At 42.3% G+C, this 16,828-nt stretch overlaps 1 protein-coding gene across 2 annotated transcripts in view; it reads left to right on the top strand.

Moving 5' to 3' along the window:
* Positions 1–906: 906 nt before the first annotated feature.
* Positions 907–16,828, top strand: part of BCL2L13 (BCL2 like 13) — a 38,033-nt gene continuing 22,111 nt past the window's right edge. The window contains exons 1-4 of one of the 2 annotated variants that reach the window (XM_030959600.1): positions 907–1,069; positions 7,080–7,240; positions 15,246–15,356; positions 16,289–16,445. In XM_030959600.1, coding sequence (XP_030815460.1) covers positions 7,117–7,240; positions 15,246–15,356; positions 16,289–16,445 — 392 coding nt within the window. In that variant the 5' untranslated portion in view covers positions 907–1,069; positions 7,080–7,116. The remainder of the gene's footprint in view (positions 1,070–7,079; positions 7,241–15,245; positions 15,357–16,288; positions 16,446–16,828) is intronic. The other variant, XM_030959601.1, reaches the window with a different exon arrangement.

Raw genomic sequence — 16,828 nt, 5'->3', positions numbered from 1 at the left:
ACTGCGGCCGTTCTTTTCTTTATGGCAAAATTCAAACAAACTTCGTAATTCATGAATTATGGCAAAACTCAAAGAAACTTCAAATTCAAACAAGCTTCATAATCTGTAATAGTATTGGTTTGTTCTAATCGGCAAGAGGCTTCCACACTTCCACTCTGCAGGAACATTTGGTGGAAAAGACAAAACCATTCCTCTACAAATCACTGTCAAATGTGGTATTTGTCACATCCATGCTTCTTCCTGATTTATTTCCATTTCCTTCATTTTTTCTGTGTTTTTTTTTTTTATTGTTTTTCCCTGTGTGGAAAAGCATATGATAAAACTCTGTGTGTAACTTTGCTGTCTTTTCATATTGCCTTTATAATGCTGGGAATCAGCTTGTACTTCGGGTCTGGAGAATGCTTTACTATTACTTCAGGCACCATCTAAATAATACAAAAACCAAGTTTTAATAAAGAAAATATAATATAAAACAACAAATGATAATGCTGCCTATTATTATAAAATAAATATTGCTAAATCAAACAACAAATACAGCTGGAATTATATCCAGGCTGTGTTTCTTTTCCGTGTGCCCCTTGCCTTGCTGGGGGCGTTCGGTTTAGTACTCTGACCCACCGAACCCACACCTGTAACCACGAGCCCTGAAGGTCAGGGCGGCGGGAACTGCACTGCCAAGGGCTCCTTCTCCTCCGAATCCACGAGGAAACGGGACAGGTTAGCACACACACCCCCGCCTCCCCACGTTTATTCCCGGTCCCGGAGCCTCCGCGACCGCCGCCAACCGCTCCCGCCCGGCCCCGCCCCGTCAGGGGGGCGGAGCCCCCGCCTGGCCCCGCCCCCTCCCCGGCGCGAGCCGTGACGCGCGGCACGCGCCGCGCCGCGCCCCCGCGCGCTCCTGCCCCCGCCCCCTCCATCATGGCGGCGGCGGCGGCGGCAAATTAGGGCAGAGCCCGCGCACCGGGCGCGCTCCCGCCTCCCCCCCTCCCCTCCTCACCGCCCCCGGCGGGAGCGACCCGGGAGCTGCGGCCGCTCCTCCACCTCCAGTTCCTCCCCGCGGCGCCCGCAGGTGAGGAAACGGGCGTGGGAGCGGGCGGGCTGGTTGTTGATTTATTTTTGTTTGCTTTGTTTATTTCTTTCTTTCCCTATCTGTCTGCGTTTACTCATTAATTCAACGGCGGTGGGGGAGCGGGGACCGGCGGCCCTGCGCGCTCCCGGCCCCCTCCCGCGCGCGCACCCCCGGCCGTGAGTTGGGGGGGGCGCGGCGAGCCGGGAGCGCGCGTCTCGGCGGGGGCGCGGCGGGGGCAGGCGCGCCCCCTGGCGGCCGGTGCCGCTGCCGGCCCCGCCGTGACCGAAGGACGTGCGGACCCCCGGGACACCCCCGGGATACCCCCGGACCCGGCGGGCAGCGGTGGCGAAGGGGCCGTGCCAGGCTCCCGCCGGCGGCTCCCCCGCTGCAGGGGCCGCGGCAGCGCGCAGGCTGCGAGTCCCGCACGGCGCCGCCGGTGACTCATCCCGCCGCCGTGCCCGCCCGGGTATAAATAAAGATCTCATTCATCGCCGTAGTAACTGAGGGGCTCACGCTGCGCTCCCGCCGGTGGCTCCGGCGCCGCTGAAACTTGGAACGGCTTTTTTCGGCTCCTCAAACCCAAACAGGCGCGTTAAGGCAGAAAAGTGAATGGGAGCTCGTTAATGAAAGCTGTGCTTGTCATAATTTAATGCTGTGGTGAGAAGGTTTGAAGCTGCAAAGGATTGAGCACCTTTGTAGTGGATAACGCGTGCAGCTTTTGGTTTTCTTCCTAGAAGAGAAATCACCCCGTTTGCCTAGAGGGCTCACCTAATTGCATTTCTGTCAGAGGTCAGCTACAGCCACTGTCCAGATAAAGAACAATTATGTTTTCCAGTATTTCTATCCATTAAGTGCCACCAGAGGATCAGTAGTGGCTGCAGTATTGATTCATTTCCAGTAGGAACTGACATGTTTGAACTGAGCAGTTCTCAGTTTATTATAAACAATCTCTTAGTCATACCCTCATACACAGTTGGAAAAGTACTCCGGAGAATTTATCTCCCAAGCTGATCACAACTGGATGCTTTGGATAGTCCTGCCTGTTATGGGAAGTGTTTTCGGACACAAACTGCTGCAAGGTTTAACTAGCCCACACATGCAAGTCTCACCCAAAATCCCCACATCTGGTAAGGCTGCAGAGCGCCTGAATATTTTCCATCTTGTTGATACGGGGTGTGGCTCTGTAGACCTGCAACTCCTTGAAACTGGGCACGTTTGGTAAAGGGCGCCGAGGCTGTAGATGCTGCTGAGCTGAGCGTGGCTGCCTGTTGCAGAGACTGATGGCAGGAAGGCGACCCAAACCGTGAGCATATCGAGGTCAGGAGGCCCTAAAAATGATTTGAGGTGCAGTGCTGCCATTCTGCTGTTCGGCTGAGCACTCGCTGGCCGGGGCCGTGGGTGCGTTGCAATAATTCAGCAGCAGCAGGAGGAGTTCTGCCACAGCAGCTCGCAGGGTGACTGGGTTTGTGGCTGGTGAGTGAGGCTCTAGGTGGGGAATTCATCCAGCTCTGGAGTGATTCCATTGTGGAGTGGAAGCTGAGGGCCGTGGTGCTACTGTTTCTGAAATCCATAGGTGATACTGTTTGTAAAGACCAGCTGAACTGCTCTGGGCAGTCGAGCGGTGATGTTGCATTTTGGGCTTTGAATGATGCAAGCAAACACATCTTGATGCTCACTGGGGTTTTACAGACAGGGACTGAAACACAGCCCGGCCTCATGGCTGGGGATTATATTCGCTGTATTCATTGGTAGGCTTGTGCTGCCCATTATCCAATTTATAACTCTGCTGTGGATTAGGACGTGACAGATGGGGAAATGGCAGTCCTGCTGCAACTCCTGCTCTCAGGTCGCTTGAGCAGCTCAGCCCACATGAAACAAGTGACAGCAGGGCCGGAGGAGTGACAAGCTAAGTCAGCTTCAACAGGTATAGCCCTCTGTCCCCCAAGGGTGCAGGAACTGGGAAAGGTGATTTTTTTTGTAGGGACTAATCGGTAATAATGTTGATCTCTGTAGTTTTTTAAGGACAGTATTCCTGCAGAGATCTTGTTAAACCAGAAGCAGCCTTCTTGCCCTGGCTTTGAGACTTGGGCAGTCTGTGTAACTCCTTATTTCCTCTGCTCCATTGCATCTCCTGTACAAGCTTGTCATTTTAAACACTTTCTGAACTCTCTTCCATTTTGCTCCTTTAGTGGAGAGCTCTTTTTCCTCTGATCTGGTCTTTCAAGCTGTGTGTCCTTTTTCAATACCTCTCATTCCTGAAAAATGGCCTTTTCTGAGATATTTACAGGATCTGAGTCAATATTTCTGTGTTTGTCTTTGTAAACAAAACCAGTCATTCTCAATCCTCAAGGAGTCATTCAGTTGCTGTGCTGTGGGCGTCTCTCAAAGGAAGACTGGTGATTCTGAAGTGCACTTCCACTCATGACATTCTTTTATGTGAATTTGAAGATTTCTTCCATTCAAGTTCTTAAGTCTCCTTTCTCATTTCATTATAAAACTGCCTCTCAAAATGTATCCACCGAGGTAATTTTTTTTAATCATTCTTTCCCCAGGGAAACATTAGCCACTATTTAAATAAGCAGTGGTCTCATTCTCCCTCTCTCTCTGGTTTTTTTCCCTTCCTCCCCTCAGAAGTGCTGAGCTGTAATTTCTGTGAATTAGGCCTCCCTGTTGCACTGTGCTGCTTTGGATATCATGCTTGTTTTGATCAACTTTTTTTAAATTTCATTTTTTTGCATTGATTTGGAATTATATTTTGAAGAATAATCTCTATTATATATCCAGACTTTTTCTTTGGTCCACAGCACAGTTTCTGGATGTCTCTGGACCATCTGTCAGGCAGATTTTTTTCAGGAGAGATCAGTTCAGGTTGTCTGGAAGGGCTCCCATTCACTGTGTAGGCATTGTGAGAAGCATTTTGATTTCAGGGCTGTGGATCTCTACTGAACAAACCAGAACTGAAACAGGCTGGGGAGCTTTTTCTTTTTGGGGAATGGCACCCTTCCCACCTGTGATGTCAACATGTGATGATGTGGTGACTGCACGTGGTCTGAAGAGCAGATCTATTGTTAAAGGATCCTAAAGTCTTCAGAACAGTTATTTTTTTTTTTTCAGATCTTCTTGCTCTATAAAGACTCAATTTTGGAAGAGGCTCAAGGGTAACTGTTGTGCAAAAGCTGTGGTATTTCTCTGCTGTGATTTCTTAGGTTTCTGAAGTGGGATGTGCTGCCTGTGGAGCACTTGGGATAGAAGAGGCAGCACAGATATAAGTGTTGACTATAAGTTTATTGTTTTCCTTGTGTATAATTTGCTACTTTGGTTCAAGCTGTAGCAAAGACACAACCCAACCTTTCCGGTAAAGGCTTTCAGGCATTTTTAAATACATGGAGCAAGAGGCAGGGCTGCCATAGTATGGTCGTCAACAGAGAGCCCTTTTCTGTTTTCAGAATGAGTTTCAGAAGCTGGAGTTTCTAAAGAGAATAGCCAGCCAATTTTACAGCACTTCTTTTCCTTTTACTGCTTTTGGTTTGGTGGTAAAATTTTCTTTGCCAAGCTACCTACTCCCACAGCAACCATGCCACAGCACAGTTCTAGTTCTGTTTATCCTCAGTAACCAGTGTGCAACTGCTGTTAATCTGAATTCCTTCTCATGGAGGAGGGATTAGAAGTTAGCCCAGGCATCTTGAACAGCTAGACAGGCAAGTGCTTTTCTTTTGCTTTCGTGGTTTATTATTATTATTATTATTATTATTAAGGCTTCATTTGCAGATTGTTCTTTGGTTTTGGAACCTGATTTTTTCTTTTAGTCCCAAGGCATTTCCAGTGCAATCCATAACTCTTGAGAGGGTCCAATTTCTCTTCCTTGTATATAGCATTTTGCTCATTCTAACTGCTTTAAACTTTAAACTTGATAAAAAAACCAACTTCTAAATATAACTGTGTCTCACATTACTAAATTATCTGGCTCTTTCAATGCCTGTTCAGTAGCTGTTCTGTAGCACAATCTTCCTTGTGTGCTTTTCATTTACACATCCATTCTGGTGGCCAAGAATGGGCTACTGCTTGTTTGGGAATGACTCTTTGAAGTCCTGGAGAACTTAACTTGAAGAGTTTGTCAGAAAGCCCTGGATAGTATTATTTGATCCATTAAGTTAACAGCATGTTGGAAGCAGTTATCCAGACTTGGCCAAACAAAAACAGCTAAAACGTGTTGATTATTCTCAAACATCCTTTTCATCTCTTGCATGGCTTTTTCCCCACTTCCATATTGTTGTTTGAGATTTTACTTTTTACCGTGTTGTTTTTAATTTCTCTCTACCTTAGTTTTTCTTGCAGGTCTTATTTGGATGTTTGAAAAAAGCAACTAAACAATTAGAGTGAAACAGGGAGGAGTTCTTTGGCCAGATGTTGCTGTTAGGTGTGGATTTCTGGTTTGTGCTTAATAATGTCTGGGTGAGAAATCCAGGACAAACAACCATCTGTTCTTCCAATCCCTACAATGAATCTGGAATTTTCTCTGTTGACCATATGTTTTCCATTGCTGTTGGAACAGCAACATTAATTCAAGGCAATTTTGGCCACTTTTTCTGTGTTACAATTTTTGAGCATCACAGTAGCAAATCTGAGGAAGCAGAAAAAATATTCATGGGAGGCTTTGGGAAAGGGAGACTCCTCAGAACTCGCCTTTTTCAGCACGTGTTGTGGTTAATGAAATGGTCAGAATCTGTCAAAACATGAGACTAATGGTCTCTTTCTAACTTCCATAAAAATCCATAGGCTCTGAGCCCTGACTGACACTTCCAAGCATGGGATTTATTTTCTGTGGGGTGTACTCCAGCTGTTTTGTTCTTGTAATAGCAAGGAATTAAGAAAGGCTGTGGAAAACTGACCCATGCCAGTTGACAAATTCCCTCTACCCTATTGAGGCTTGCTTCATCCTGGTTTTGGGCTACACTTTCAGCTCCAGGTGTAAACTCAAAATCTAAAATAGAACTTCATAAAAATGAATTAAATGCCACAAATACTGGGAAAAATTAACTGTGAAACCTCCTGTCATTGAAAAAGCATCAGTTCATCTCTGACCAATGTGTTTAAACGGAACCACCAAAGAATGGGTGAGCATTTTAGTCAACGAAATGAAGAGCTGGACTCTTCAGAGACAAGAGGATGGCCACTCTTAAGTTTAGCAGTCCTGCAAATATAACCAATTAAAACACAATTTCAGCTAACACAAAGACACTTGCCTGGTCTCTGACAACTTCTGTCCTTTTCAAGTTTGTGACTTGGACTACTAAGAGGCTTGTAGAACTGAAGGTCGGCCTTCTGTACAATCTGTGGGGGCAAAAAGTGCAGGTTTTTATTAGTCCACGACCCCAGGAAATTATAGACTCAAGAGAATTCTAATTCTAAATGCAACTTTTTCATGTAAATGATATAATAGACTCAATAGTCCAGATTATTTAAAAGAAGAAAAAAAATCAGAAAATAGAAGCACCTTTAGTATCATAATGAAAAAAAAAAACCAAGAAGAGGTTAAATAAATAAATAATTCTGTTTTGGGGCAATGGATAGCCCAAAAAATAAATTCCTGCAGCCACACCAACTTGACAAAAACCTGTGCTGAGGGACTGCTCGTTTTGCTTGCATGGGAGTGTGACCGTGGCCGGCCAGCATTTTTTGATAATTCTCTTTTGGGGCAATGGGTAGCCCAAATAAATCTCTGCAGCCACATCAACTTCACAAAAACCTGTGCTAGGGACTGCTCCTTTTGTTTCCATGGGAGTGTGACCATGGCAGGCAGAAGTGAGAAATGCCACTGCTGGCAGCTGGCAGGAGCTGCACTGAGGCACAGCTGGGCTTACTGCGCATGGTTCTTATTAAAATAAGAATGCAAAAACCTGGATATTGCTTCAGGATTGTTACATAATTCCTTGTTATGTGTGGGTTCATGACCTGTTGCATGTTGCAGCCTTATAAGCCAACCAACAACCCCTTTCCTGTTCCCTGACAGCCCTCCTGGCTCCCCCGAGCGCAGCACAGCCACCCCGATGGCGTCCGCTACTGCCGTGCCTGTAGGATTTCACTATGAAACCAAATACGTAGTGCTCAGCTACCTGGGCCTTTTAGCACAGGAGAAGCCACAGGAGCATCCTCCTCCTCCTCCAACTCAAGGTAATATTTGCATATTCATCTCTAGCCATTTACATGTGGAGCTGGATTTGCAATTAGCTGTTGGGGTGTTTCTGCGGGGGGCAGAGCGTGAGGCTGATGTTCGGTGTAATGAATCTCTTGGTTTGTTCAGTGAAAAATGAATAAATTTCAGTTTAAAGATGAGAGATGCTGATGGAAACAAAGCTGTTACTGTTTTAATTTGAGCTATGCCAGGGCTGGTTGGTGTTTAGGAAGCAAATAAGTGGTTTTAGTCGTGCCTTGAGGCTAGGATGTATATTACCTTGGATGGATATATATTACATTTGTTGAGCCATTGTGAGAATTTCAGCCCATGCTTGCTATTTTTTTGGGACACAAGTGGAAGTAAGCAGGGGTGAGGTGATGTTGACTGGCATAAACTGAGTGGTGTCTTGAGCAATCTCCTGTGCTAAATAGTTTTGCCCTATTACACTGAGGCTGCTGTTGTTGTCACTCAGTGCTGTTGCAGAGATGTGGCCTGTGCTACTTCTGTTTATTTATTTATTTATTTATTTATTTATTTATTTATTTATTTATTTATGCAAAGTCAAGGGCTGCACAGAGTCAGATGTTTCTTCCAGGATGGGTTTATGGATAAAAGAGGGTAAATAAATAAACAGAAGGCAGAAAAAAAGAAGTTTGGTAGATTGTGTTTCACATAAACCTAGGAGGTAAAACTGTTCTTTATTTTGTGGTGGCAAGCACTTCAGCAATGTTGTTTGTCAGGATTGCCTGGGTGACTTGTCACTTAATAATGTTTTAGTCACTACTAGTTCTGTGATTCAGAACTTATTCTGATGAAAGGAGACTTTAAAAAAAACCCAAACCAAACAGAGACAGTCTTCAGAATCTTTGTTTTCTTTGAACAATCATTTAAGAATGCATATGCTGTCATTTACTGAACTTACCTGTCATCAAGTGAGAAATTCCTGAAAAGAAAGACTGCAACAAGGTTATCACAGAACTGCTTTTCTGTTTGGTACTAAATCACATAGCACATGCTGGTTATATTATATATAATTCCTTAAATTAATGTTATGCAATTAATAAACTGTAATTCATAAATACCTTTGTGTATTTAAGGTATGTTTGCTACTTCCACTTTGTCTGCATCTGTGGTCCATGAAAGGAGAGGCACCTTAGCTGTTTCATAAAACCCTTGTTGAAAAATGTGCTTATTTTTAGCAATGACATCTCATTCTGAACATTGCACCCATTTATAACTGGGCTGTAACTGGAAATGTATTGAGTACATATAGAGGTTCAATGTGTAAGAGTCTGCTTTGTTCTAGAAATAGAAGATTCAGAAAGGGAAATGCTAGTCTTAAAGCTTTTTGAAAAGGATTTGGCTGGAGCTACCTTTGAAGTATTTGCAAATTGACGTGAAACCTTTCATTTTCAGAATCAGTTGATTCTCATTACTGGAACCTCTAAGCTTCTAATCTGAATTACAGAAGTATATTTAAACTTTCTAAAGAGGAAGCTACTAATCCTTAAATGAAAATTTTGTAGTCACTTAAGAGGACTTTACTTCTCAGATATTGTTTAGATGTGTTAGCTTGTGTCACAGCAGCCTGTAGTTTGATTTGCTTCTAAAATACTCTAAAGCATTCATACTTTACAACTTCTAAAGAGGAAATCTTCCTACATTTTCCCCATCTCATTTCCCAAACCAGACAGTGACCACAAGGTCTCCTCTCCTGGTCATGTTTCACTTTAATTAGGTTTGTCTTTCAGTGGTTTTGCTGTTTTCTGATCAAAGCCTTTGGATAAAATAATTTTGCCCTACTTTTAATTTGCCAACTTGTTTCCCACTCTGTTTTGTAATGCTTTTAATGGCCTTCAGGCTGTATTGAACTAAGCAAATGCTTTATCCTTCTGCTTCAGGATTTGTTTCATTCTTTCCTAACTCACTTTTCTTGGTGGCGCTTTTCTGCCTTCCATGCTTCTGAGAGGTTTCTTTTGTCTGCTAGCTACATTTAAAAAAATCTCTTCTCCTACTTTTGCTCACCTTGCTTGTAATGAAGCAGTGTTTGAGCTGCACTGCTGGGCTGTGTGTGATTGTTTCAGAGTGCTGTGTGCATCCCCACTGACTATTGAGCAGTTTACATACCCAGTGTGTATCTCCTGGTTGTTTGGCACCTGGCTGATGCCTGCTGGCTGTAATCTGAAATCCCCAGGAGGGGAGCACAGCCCATAATGGATATTTCCTGCCCTGCCTAATGCACTGCTGGGAGGTGTAGCTGGGTGTTACAGTCCCCAGTGTGAGCTGAGAAGCCTGGTGGGAACAAGAGATGAGAAAGCTGGGAAATGGAAATGAGCTGTTGTTGTCTGGAATCCCATCCTGAGGAGGAGACTTCTGGGTTTCCTGACAGACACAGGAGGGGTAACAGCAGCACAGCATTCCTGCTTGTCAGTGTGCTTTTCCAAGCACCATCACCAGTTGATACAACACTTTGAGTGATCCCAAATTCCTTCCATTGTAGATTTCTGTGGCACTTCAGAATGCTGGTCAAGAGTCTTTCTACTCTATGGCTGAACACCATTGATTTGTGAATTGAGAGGATTCCAATAAAAAACACCTGTCCTTAATCTTATTTTGCTCTGATTTGGTTATTGTGCTGACAGACCTTCCATGGGAAGCAATGAAGCAGCAATTTTGCCTGTTGCCTGTTTCCTTTCCACTTGCAGAACAAATTCCTGTGTTTTGTGTTTCATTATATGAGGCCTTGACTAAAGTTTGCAGCACCTTCACTTATTTTTCTTAGATGCAAATGAGACTGTACTCCTGGTAAGTTTTCTGAATCATATTCAGTGTAATGGGAGTATCCAGGAAGACAAGTTTCAGCTTGCCCTGGTGGAGTTGAGCTCCCTGTCTGCCTGAGAGGGAGAGTGAGGGACTCCTCTAGAGGGCAGTTCAGCTCAGGATCCCAGTTCCAGCCACCTTGTGTCACCCACTGGGGGATCTTCTGCCTTTCCACTGCATGTGTACCAAACATGGGACATGAGGAAAAAAGGTGCCCTAGGTGTTGGTAGGGTTTCTGTATTTCACTTGAGTCTCCTTCTACCACAGTGTCCTAGCTTTCAGTGAACTTTCAACACTCCAGTTAAACTAGAAGGTGTATCTGGTGGGTCAAAAACACCCAAAACCACCCAAACAGAAAAGTGATCCTTCCCAACAGGAATGGTACTATACTATCTCTGCCAGAACTGCCTCTGTTACCATCTTCTGCCTCTGTTTTCCTGCATTTTGTGCTAGTTTTTTTCCTCGTGTATGTCTTCCTGTTTCAAAACCTGAGATAAGAATAAAACTTTTAAGATAGGTTGATGGATTTCCAGTTAAAACTTCTCATTGTTTGTAGGCCTAATGTGCTTTGCAAGACTGATGATTTTTGGAGGGATTTTTTTTTCAGTGAATAGAAAATTCAGAGAAATGACATAGAAAATTACATTGCTGTGTTTCCTTTTGGGTCTCTTGGTTGGTCTTGGTTTTGTTGCAAGAAAGATGGCTTCAATTACAAGCACTAAAATCACTTCTGGCTCCAAGCAAATAAGGTTGATATAAATCAACACCTGATAAGGACTTGGAAATTTTTATTTTGCTATCTTCTTTTCAGCACAGGGACTGAAGAGACAGCCATCCACAGTATTCCAGACTCTTGAAGAAAAGACAGTTTTACTGAGCAAGCCAATCTTTAAACATTAGAGCTCTATAGGGTTCTAATGGATTTCAGTGTCTCCAGAGGTAAATCCAGCAAATTTAACTGGCCAGTGCTTTGACAGCTTTTTCCTATTAGTTTTTCTAGAATAATGATTCTGCATAACAGTCACTGCAGTTAATTTAAAGCAAAATCCATTAGCAGTATATTCTGTTACTTTTTGGTAGGTAAACAAATCAGATAATTTGATAAAACACACAGAGTAGCATCACCTGAGTAAGTCAATGTGGTTTGAGGCAATAGATGAGTACCTATATTTAAAATGTGTGGAAGCTCTCAGTTCATTAGATTGTGCAGAGATGCTTTGTATTTTTTCAGAATTCTTTTCATACCTATAAGTACTGGTTCAGACACAGAAAATAATTATTAAGTATTGGAAAACACCTCTACACTTTCTCCCCTGAAGTCACTTTCAATACAGAAGCTTCCACTCTGCTGCAGTTAGTATAATTAACTTTTCCAGTGAGTCAAAGTGCTTTGGTTTTGTGATTCAATGTATTTATATTATAAATGTTTGTTTATATTTTATCAAGGAGTGCCTTTTGATGTATTTCTCTATTTTAATCTACTTCCCCATTGCTTGACATCATCCCATGAGCTTGTGGCTACAACAAACACTGTGAAGAAAATTAGGTTTTCTGTGTTTTTCTTGATAGAGTGAAAAATCTTAAATAATGCCTTAATTTACAGAGCATCTGAAAGATTTATAGTCAGTGCTACTCCTGCATGGTGACATAGGTTAGTGAAGAGGTGAGCAAGGTTTTGACAGTTTTACAGTTTCCCTGAGATGCAGGGAAAAAAAGATAGTGTTAATTGGCAATATCTTGTATCTTTTTAATATCTTAGAATTTTTCAGTTTCTTTTAAGCTGAGCATTCTTATAGTTTATAAAGAGCTTCTTTTAAACATCTCTGAAATTGAAGGCTTACATCTATGTGTGGCAGTGCATGGTCTGCAGTTTGCTGGTGTAATGGATGTATTTTCATTAAAGGAAACAGATAAATACATTTGTAAAGAGATTTTGTATATCTTTGTCACTTCTCAGAGCTTACAGTAATTTTAGAGTCTTAATTGATGTTTTAAAAAGTGTGAGATGTTAAAGAAATATTACAGTCATGCTGAAAGTGAATTTTTAAGTCAACTGGACAGAAGTTAATATAGAGACCTAGGAGAACTCAAAAATGAAATACTGCTAAATTAAAATTACAGGCGTGAAAGAAAAAAAAATCAGGAGCAATCTGTGACATCAGTGGCTTTCTTTTCCAATCATCCTTCATTCCCTTGAACTACAAAGGCATAACATCTTTTCAGTCTCTCCTTATAGTCCCTGCTGTCCCTTGTTAGCTGAAATTTTGGCTCAAGCACCGTAGAACGAGATGTGCAGACTGTGTAGCTCTGCTGAATGACTTCCATCCCCCCTCCTCCTGAGATCAACCCTGGCAAACAGGTTACTCTTGTATTGTTACTGAGCTTCTGGAGTTTTACTGAAGTATTGCATTTATTTAGTAGTCAGATGCTCCCTGATGCAGTGCTTGATGGACTTTCAGAACACATTTTCCTCTGCTTTTTAGGTTACTTCCAGATACCCGAAGCCCAGAATCTCAACAGGAACATAATTGTGCCAAAGTGAACATTTATTCCATAAATAGAAAGTAGAATGCACTAACTTGGTTGTGTAAGAGCATGTAACAGAGGTTTGTTGTGCCTCTGCCTTGGGAAGAGCCTTGCAGAGTTGGTTTGCCAAAAGCCCAGAAGATGCAAACCCATTTCTTGGGCACAGGAAAGCATTCAATGCTCTTACAAACACCATTTCTGGTGTTTGCATCTTTGATAATGAAAATATATTCTCACCTAAAATAGGCTGGTTTTGGGAAGAGCCTTGCAGAGTTGGTTTACTAAAAATCCAAAAGAGGCAAACCCATTTCTTGAGCACAGGAAAGCATTCAATGCTTATTATGTCTCTTACAAACCCCATTTCTGGTGTGACCATTTGCATTTTCGATAATGAAAATATATTCTCACCTAAAATAAGCTGGTTTTACTGTTTTCTTCTGCCTGTTTGTGACTTGGAAGTTGGATAATTGAGGAAAAGGTACCCCTCACTTAGGACCTTTGCTGTGTGCAGTGTTTGCTGGTAGCAGTCAATATCCAGGAGATGCAGAAAGCTGAAATCCATTCTTTATCAGAGGAATAAACAGTGCAAAGTCACTGCTCTGGGAGGGGTGGGGTTTTGATGTTTTGGCATGGCTGAATAGTCAGGTGCTCTCAGAATCAGCAGCTGCTGCAAAGTTGTGGGTGTTGGGAGATGGAAACCATTGAGTGCAGTGCTGATTATCTAAACAGCTCTTTTGTGCTCTGGCAGCAGTGGAATTTCTCTTCCTTCCATTTTCTGGGTGACTTCTTATCAGGTATGACAGCTTGTCAGGGGTGATCATTGTCACATTATTCCTGTGAGAGTGGGTGCTCCTCTGTCCTTCCAGACCCAGGGAAAGCACAGGTTCACACAGGGGGTGAACTTGCACACACTTGTTGCACTTGACTCCAGAGCAGTGGTTCAGGTCTTCAGAGAAGCAGCTGACAGGGACTGACAGGGCATTAACCAAAAGGAGGAACAGTTTGCTCCTCTCTGGAATTTATTACTCGGAGTGGCAGAGATGCTACTTGGGAAGGGATTTAAGAAGCTAAGTAAAGTTATTCTGAACATGTGTGGTTAAGTCAAATGGAATTAAAGTGACTGGTCACAGAAATATATGAAAAAACATTTTATACTGACTTAAGCATACGTTGGTTTAGAGGGATCCTTGTGCTGAGTTTTTAAGCATTAACACATGTTCAGTGGGTTGATGCTGTGGATTTTTAACATCTTTTTCAGTTGTAGGAGACCTTGAAAGCTAATTGTCTAGTGTTTTTTTAATTGCAGAAAATGCACAGTGTACTTCACTAGTGTGTAGTTAACTACACATCTGTGTGTGTTAAGTGCTTTTACAGTTTTCACACACCCTTTAATGAGATTTAGTGATTATATGTGGAAGAAAAGGGAAGGCAAGACAACACTTAAAAGTGAGTTCCAGCAGAGAACCAAACCAAAGGAAACAGGCCACAAAGCTGTCATTCACAAGACCACCAAATTATGATTTAGTGCCTTCAAAACAGGAATGAAAAATGATGTGCCAGAAAGCTCCCCTGGCTGTTACAGGACTTACCTGAAGATCTGGGTGTGAAGTGAAAGTGATGAGGAGGAAATCGAGTCAGATGATACCAACATTACAGATACAAATCCTTGCCCTTTTTGTTTTCTTCAACTGCGTGAAGAAGGTCTGTAGGGCAGAATGTTGTCTGGATGTCTGGGTAGAACTGTAGCCCTGGGTGTAGGTGCAGAAAGGCTGAGAAATTCAGATGTCCTGAATACCTGGGTTTGTTTGGAAACAGTTTTGTGTCTCTTGGTACAGAATAATCATTAAGATGACTGAGAGTCTGTGTAACCTGACTGATATGGCTGAAACAACTTCTGTTACCAATATCTAGAGTCAGCACATGGAGAATGTATTTGTGATCCCAGAGCATGGCATGTGACTTCTGGGGACATGTAGCCATTTCAAATTCCTCAATTTCTTGGTTAAGAGAGGAGAATTGACAACTGACTGACAATTGTGAGGTCCTTTGCCTCCAGTCTTGCTTGTGAACCCAGTGTGGGTTCAGCTGTGGCCTGTGGACTCCTCATGGCCAGGGAAATGATGCACAGTTCACAGGTTTCAGGATTCTCCATTGATGTCATTGCATAGTTGCTCTGAGAATGCTGTAGATTTTGCAGGCATCAGTATAAATTTTATATTTTGCTGCTAAAAATCAAGCTTATGCCAGTCTGCTTTGTTTTGGTGTAGTTTGATAATAAATGTATTAGGTGTAATGGCTGATTGTTGATGTGCCTTGGTTTGCTTTTTGTCTTAAATTGAAGATGTTGCTGTGAAAGTTCCTATGTATCCCGTTTGTAGCTTTACAGTTCTTATTCTTTTTTAAATTTTTTATTATTTTAATTTTTTTGAAGCACCAGTTCTACTTTGAATAGGTCTGGAAGTTTTATCTGTTTCTGGGTTCATATAACAAAACTTTTGTAATAAGTCCTCTGGAGGGATCATACTTGTTGCTGTCTGAAATCAAACTTTCGCCTCAAATTCCTTTATACTTAATATTTCAATACCATGTTCCATTATCTACCTTGTTTGGAACATTAAAATAAAACATTTGATGGATTTCTCTGGTTTCTTTCAGGGACTCAACAACAGCTTATGGCACAACATGCTCTGGAGAAAGAGGCTTTGGAGAAGATTAAAATAGAAATCGAGGAGGAGTTAAAACGTCTTGATGAAGAAATCTTGGAAGGTGCTCTTCAGGTTTTCCAGTTTCAATCCATAATCTCTATGCACTGTAATGGTGGTTAATTTGTAACAGGTACTCCAGTTAAAGAGATTTTTGAATGCCTTGAATCTCTTTATCCTCCTCCCCCCACAAGATTTGTACACATTGCCACATGGAGTAAAATAGTTAAACGTTACCATTTGGAGTAGTGGAGCCTGGCCAAAGCAAACAGCTGGATGACATTTAATAGTCTACTATAAATAATGAAAAGTAAGCAGCCCTTAAGCTGCTGCACTTGATGGCAGAAGTCCTCAGGAGCTAATATGTCAAGGAATGTGGACTTAGACCTTCAGATTTCTCCCTTCCACCAGGTTTATTTTTTGTGATATGCTTTGACCTGGAGATGTGGCTTTTATAGGACTCCCAGCAAGGAATGATTTCAAAACCATCTTTGCTTTGTATGTGTGTCAAATCAGAAATCTGAAATAGAAACTCTCTAGAGCTGTTTTAAGTTCTTTCATATGGAACTTTCTTAGAAGCTTTAAACTGAGAAGGAAAAGGTTATATGAACAAAATAATATTTAAAAAACTGATACTCTAGTCCTGCTGCAGAGATGTCCATGTGTGGGCCAATTTACTATGAGAAGATGCCAGGGTTGGCATCAGCTTAAAATGGGAGAATAGCTGCACATTCAGCAAACTTGCTGGTTAGGATGCAATTGTGAAACAAGAGCTGGTGGGGAAATGTAGCTCAAAGTCATCTCTGCCTTTTAAGTAGCACTTTCAGAATGTATTTGGACATTTTTTACTATGATTTGTTCATTGCATGCTTTGACTACAGAGCTGTGATTTTTTTCGTCCTTTATGTAAACTGTGTAAACTGCTGGGATAAGAAATCTGAGACTGTTGATGTTCTTCTGTGAATCTGTTTGATTTTGTGTACGTTCTTCTCTCAGCATTTACCACTACAGGGTTTGACTGCCACACTTCCCCAGTGTTCAGCCCTGCCAACCCAGAGAGCTCAATAGAAGATTGCCTGGCTCATCTGGGGGAGAAAGTGTCCCAGGAATTGAAGGAACATCTGCACAAAGCACTGCAGAGCTTGCTTAGCAAGTGAGTTTTTCATTTGCTTTTTCAAAGGTGTTTCCTTTTGCACTGTGAATGCTGAAGTTGGGACTGCATCTTATATTGCATTTCTTTCTTTTTCAATCTTCCTTTTTTTTTGGTTTTGTTTTGTTTTGCAATGTAATGTGCAAATACTTCTTTGTGGTATTTTCCCTTTGCAGCAATGTAATTTCTAAAATTTTTCTAAGCTTTTGTTGCTGAATTTTTGAGGCTGCTTCAAGCAGTTTGAGTTGCTGGTGAAACTGGCAACTGCCATTGCCAGTTTATCAGTGCTGGGCTGTAGCCACATTAATGTCCTTAGCCTTACAGAATGGAGCTGAAGGTTTGATTGTGGTCTGGCCCTTGATGAGAGGGAGAGTTTCCTGGAGAGG

The sequence above is a fragment of the Camarhynchus parvulus genome, chromosome 1A (assembly GCF_901933205.1).
Source record: "Camarhynchus parvulus chromosome 1A, STF_HiC, whole genome shotgun sequence".
In the NCBI taxonomy this organism is placed as follows: domain Eukaryota; kingdom Metazoa; phylum Chordata; class Aves; order Passeriformes; family Thraupidae; genus Camarhynchus; species Camarhynchus parvulus.
Note: the sequence above shows the minus strand (reverse complement) of the source record. Positions and strands in the feature narration are given on the sequence as shown.